This window comes from Stegodyphus dumicola, chromosome 9, assembly GCF_044657685.1.
Source record: "Stegodyphus dumicola isolate Sdum_Otavi_A_Nest chromosome 9, ASM4465768v1".
In the NCBI taxonomy this organism is placed as follows: Eukaryota; Metazoa; Arthropoda; class Arachnida; order Araneae; family Eresidae; genus Stegodyphus; species Stegodyphus dumicola.
Window position 1 is genome coordinate 157503343 of NC_140776.1, and position 6000 is coordinate 157509342.

Here is a 6000-nt window from a genome sequence, read left to right on the forward strand (position 1 = left end):
ACATAGCATAAAAATATTATACTAATTCCTCACTAAAATTACTGTAAATGAAGAGTATATATTAAATTAATACTACAATCTATTCACAGTAATTCTGAATCAAAAGTTCCTGAAAGACTGTACTTAATATTTTATTACAGAAATTAATGTACGATTAACATCAAATAGTTCTACACAAAATTTATATTCAAAAGGAAAATTATCAGTAAAAGTACTTTTATTATTCAAAAATGGAAAAAATATATTCAAATCTGGATGAAACATTTCATGTTTTGAAAAGAATGTTTAAAAATGAAGATTTATTCATTTTCATATTGGAAAGGACTAAAAGTCTCTCATTTTATCCCACAAATTGGGTTAACATCAAAACCTTATTTATAAATAAGCATATATAGCAATTATTACAAAAGATAACTTCTTTCAAGTACAGCAGATTTTACTGTAATGTTTACAAATCTGTCTCTTGATTTTCTTTAGCATTAAAGAAATTAGCATTCTGCTTTGAAAGTCTAAAAGTTATATATTTTCTCTATACATTTTGATGTTACAAGAAAATTTTTCAAATATAAAAATACTGCTTACTTGATGAGAGATGAGACTTCCCTTACTGAATTAGGTAATTGCAATTCACAAAATTTTGTCCAAACAGAGCTCTGAAATTAAAAAGTGGAAAGAGTAAACATACCTTCTTCATTATATGATGGAAACAATTCATAATTTTCTTTAGTAAAAGAAAAATAACTGTAAGAGTGCTTACTTCTGCACACGCTACTAGACAACCACCTCGGAAGCCCTACAGATAAATATGTATTACACATTAACAAGGATTGTAAGATTAGGACATAATCAAATGAGAAATGTAATTAAAAAAAGAGCTATTTTAACTAAAAGAAACACTTCTTTCTGCAAAACAAATATTTTTATTAAAAGATGGAAAAAAAAACACTAAAGCCTTTATTTTAATTATTTGGGGAAAACATATTTAATACCTTCTTGTTAAAAACAAGGTAGCTGCAAGTTCAAGATAGTTGTACAGTTTAAAAAATGTTAAATAAGTATAACATTGCAAAGTATTATAAGCTATAGCTCTATATCCATTGTCAGTAGATACTGAGCTGTAATTTTTATTTACATAATTATTCTTAAGTGAATGGTAAAAGGTAGTAAATGAATTTGTTATTTTCAGTTACAATTCAAAACTGTGATTGGTGTTGTAGATGAAGATGCAAAATGCTTTTTGTTGTACTTTTATTTACATTATGAGCAAAATAAAATACATAAAAATGTAAAATACCTGCATATGTTAAAATTATTAACATAATACAGGACTACAGTAACTCTTCATTTGTTTTCTTTTAAACAAAGGCAATTTTGTTTACAGTATACTATTTAAAACATGAATTTTTCATTATTTGAGAGAATCAATAGGTAAATTTTTAATTTCTCCGACTTTTACAAAAAAAGCTCTGATCTTGTCTGACCTTTTTGAAAAACATTTTTCATTTCCAGACATTCAAGGCAAGTAGGAACATGGACTTTGTATAAGAAACATTCAAGTTTATGCAGCTCTGACCTTGGAAGATTTTTTTGAATGTATAGAACACGCAACTGCTTCAGAATAAAATCCAAGGATCTAATAAGCAATAATGAACTAAACATGAATAGTAAATGTTAATTTAACAGGTAAAGATAAAGGCAGTCACCACAAGACTTACTCTTACAGAAACCACATAAAAACTGCCAGAAATGCATCTCCTTCCTTTTTTTTTTTTTTTTTTTTTTTTTTTTTTTTTTTTTGAGGGCAGACAAAAATTTTAGATTATTGCAGAAAGAAAGTTTAAGGAATCATACATTTTTGTTACTATACATGACTAATTAAAAACATTATTATGTAATAAACAAAAATTAATTATTTCAGAATCTTTAGCAAATATAAAGGAGTGCATGTACTCTCCCTTTTAAATGCCACTTTCATTTTCAAATTTTTGCTTATATGAACACTTTTTGAGGTCAATATAAGTTATAAAATTGATAACTTACTGCATTTAAAATTTTTAACCTACTCCACATGATAAAGCAGTTAGAGTAGATTGAAGGGTGAATACTTTTTGAAGTCAATATAAGTTATAAAACTGAGAACCTACTGCATTTATAATTTTTAACCTTCTGCACATGATAAATCAGTTAGAGTAGATTGAAGGGTGCCACACCTGGAATTATTGTGAAGTTGTTTCATTTATCATCAAGTTGTTGCTTCATTTGTCGCCAAGTTGTTGTTTCATTTATGATAACCTGAGTAGTTGAATGTTATGGAAACCCAATTATGATGTAATTGGTTGCGTGATTGCGGTAATCGGTTGTGTGATGGGAGACTTGCAAGGGCTTGTGGTGCGTGGTGGTTAGGAAGCTTGTTTTGTGGTTTAGATGGTAGAACAGCTAAATGCGATAAGATTAATTTGAAGTTTCTGTACAGTTTGAAAAGAAAGGGTAAAAAAGATTGATTGACTGGTGTGTAAATGAAGGTTTACTTAGCAGCTATTATAAGTGCCCTGTTTGTAGAAAGGAAATGCATATGGTCGAACATCGGAGGATATCAGCAGTATGGAGGATGTTTTTGACTCTTATCTTTGTGAACTTATGTGGTGATGCCAGCATACAGATTCTAGTTCAGAGAATTTTAAGAAGTTTTTGGATGCTATTAAGGAATTTTGTTTGACCGGAAAATTTCTAAATAAGGTAAGTGGATATTTCCTTTGTGTAGTGTTAAGATGAATTTCCTTTTTTATGTTATTTGATTGTTTGATTTAAAATGCAGTTTATTGAGATTATATATTTTTTATTGGCTGCTCCTTTTACTTTTTAAGTGAAAAAAGATCAATGTGTACATATACAAAGTCAAGCGAGTGTGCAATGGAAAGTATGTGCAATTGTCTGATGTTTTTTAAATGAAAATAGGTTGATGTGTACATGGATAAAGTCAAGGGAGTGCACAATGCCAAGTTTGTGCAATTCTCTGATTTTTTTTTTTTTTACTGAAAATAGGTCAATGTGTACATAGATACCGAATTTGTGCAATTCTTTGAGTTGTTAATTTGTCTTTGTGTAGCGGCAATTTTGGCACAAAAATCACCACTACACAAAGCCAAAATAACAAGTCAAAAGACTTGCATAAACTCGGTATCCATGTACCCCTAAAAATCTCCAATGTTCACCAAGGGGTACCCATAAATATATTTTTACATATAAAGCATATTGTACTTAAAATATATATATATTTTTTACATGAATAACAAAGGAAAGCTAAATAAGTACATAAATTAAGTAAATTTTAAAAAAATTACCAGAAGAGCTTTTGAATAATGATCTGGATGAACTGCAATATGAGCTTTTATAGCCCATCTTAAAACAGCACACAATCCAGCTATAACAGTCTTTCCTTGCTCTGTTTGGATTGCAGGAAATGCAAAGTTAAAATCCTAAACAATTAAAACTACATTTCAACATAACTGAAATAGTATAAAATATTAAATCAAATTAAACTAAAAAAATATTCAAAACAACCATATAGCCAAATTATGTACAGAAATAACTCAGTTAAAAATCTATGAAATAAATTATAAATACCATACAACTTCACTAAACTGCAGAGTATGTATCATCAAAAATATTTGCCATATACACTTACGTAATGTCTATGCCAGTGATCCCAAACTGGCAACCTACAACACCCCCAAAACAATTTCACATGGCCCATGAATACATTTCTCACAAAATAATTATCATTATTATGACAAGAATTTTCAAAAATTTTTAAAATTTTAAAGAGTCCAATTTTACTTTATTTTCATTACCATTAAAATAAAACATCAATAACATCCCAGAAATCTACAGATGAATTTAATTTTGGTGATATGAAAATTATTCAGAGATTTGAAGGTACAGATTTTATTAACTTTTCTTGTACCTGTCTAAGGATAAATACCTTCAGTAATGAATTCCTGCAATAAAAATAATTACTTTGTTTAGGAGTACATGTAACGAGAATTTTTTCCCATAATTGAAATGTACTAAGTTTAAGAAAAGAATCAGATTGACCGGACAGGATCTACAATTCATGATGAAAATAGTTTCTAGTAAATTTTCTCTAAGCTTAAAAACTTGATATAAAAACTTTAACACCACAAGGTTTTGTAGCTCAAAGCTGTAGTAAGAAATAAAGAAATTTATAATTATTTACAATTACATGCATTCTTTCTGCATGCATCAACGAAAAATTCAGTAAATAAAAGAATGAGAATAAATTGTCATTATTTATTCTCAAGTTTTTTCTACTTGAAAATTGTTTCCACTACTTTGTTTTTAAGTTATTTAGTGGTTAATAAAACTTATTAGAATTTTTTGAAATTTATGTCAATCTGAAAATTTAAAATTTAGCTTATATATATAAGATATATATTTGAATATATATATACTCAATATATTTGAGTTACAAAATGTAACCAACAGAAATCTGAGATACCAGCCTTTGGATTTCAAACAAAAAAATAAATGTAAATTATTTTTTTTTTCCTTTCTATCATTATTATTATTATTATATATATTTTGATAAATACTTAGTAAATTTTTAATTAATTTAAAAGATTTATTTTTGTTAAGGAGAAAAAAAAAAAAAAACTTTACATTTTGTTAAAAAGATTTTTGACCATCAGCTGTTTTCAAACTGTGCATTTTGCAGACTAGTCTACATCTTAATTTTCAAGACCAAATAAAAAATAAAAATAGTAACCCATGTATTTTCCACATCAGCTTTGTATTAAACAGGAAATTACTCCATGGAATTAATGTGCAAGTGCAGGGGAAAAGGAAGAATGCATTAGGATGTTAAGCTAAATTTCTTATTTATGTGAACTTGTGAATTGGAGATATGAAAATAATGCCGAGAATCTGATTGAACAGATTTTAGACAACACAACTGCCTTCCTTTAAATTAAATTCATCATTCTTATCTCTTAGAAAACATTTCATGCTCACAAGGTTTAGTGTGTCATTCTTTATTATTATTCTTATTATAACAAATCTATCATGGAAAATGTTTTTTAAAAATTCATAAATAAAATTCTTTTACAGGTCTTAATTTTACGTATTTCTAAGGTTATGCTCATCATTGCAATTTGGCATAGTTAATGTTTTTTGTATGCTACTGACTTCTAGGATTACAATTATGCTTAAAAAGTATTATATAAAAAGATACATTTATTTACAGTACCACAGAACAGATATCATACCAGTCACGCACAAAAATTTTACATTAATAAGCTAAGGTTAATAATTTGTTATCTTACTTGCTCCTCTGCTAGTTTTGTTTTGATATACTCATATTTGATATTATTTAAAGCACATACCGGTACAAAACACTGGTATGTATCATCAGCATCTACAATGCATAACTCTACGTCTAAATCGCAATAAGTATACACAAACAAGCAAATGTAGGTTTCTATAGTAATTTCAATTTTACTGTCAGCCTCATCAAAACGACCAGACAAATAAAAGCGATCTCTCAAACCCATTTTCAATATGACGTTTCTAAGAAGAAATAAAGCTTTTAGTTCAAATAGAAGCTTTATTTTGTATAATAATAAAACGTAAACACCAGTATACGCGATAAACATATGGGCGCAGCCATTTTCGCACATAAGTTGAGAAGTTTCAAGTTTTCTAAAGCTGTGCAGTTTCACATAAACATTTTATACATCGAACTAAGTTATCTGAAAATGAAGAATCATAATAATAATCATGGATTTTTCTCAAATAAAATTAAAATTATATGAAGTAAGAAAGGTCAATCATACTATTGTTATTTCTTGAAATACGAGTTGAGCATCATGCTACGATCCAAAGTGCTCCAGATTCAAACCTTACCTGAGAAGCAGAGAAAAATAGCCAGAAAGGATGTAGACCTTAACTGAATGCTATAAGGTAACCAAAAAACGTTCTTGC

At 27.9% G+C, this 6000-nt stretch overlaps 1 protein-coding gene across 2 annotated transcripts in view; it reads right to left on the bottom strand.

Annotated features, from left to right (window-relative positions):
- LOC118184660 (glutathione S-transferase C-terminal domain-containing protein homolog) overlaps positions 1-5700 on the bottom strand; it is a 51054-nt gene extending 45354 nt beyond the window's left edge. The window contains exons 1-4 of one of the 2 annotated variants that reach the window (XR_004757472.2): positions 5343-5700; positions 3342-3476; positions 758-793; positions 583-653 (exon numbers count right to left, since the gene is read on the bottom strand). Coding sequence is in view for 1 of the 2 variants with exons in the window: in XM_035354360.2 (XP_035210251.2) it covers positions 583-653; positions 758-793; positions 3342-3476; positions 5343-5696 (596 nt within the window). In the remaining variant the exon portion in view is untranslated. The remainder of the gene's footprint in view (positions 1-582; positions 654-757; positions 794-3341; positions 3477-5342) is intronic. The other variant, XM_035354360.2, reaches the window with a different exon arrangement.
- Between the last annotated feature and the right edge of the window lie 300 nt (positions 5701-6000).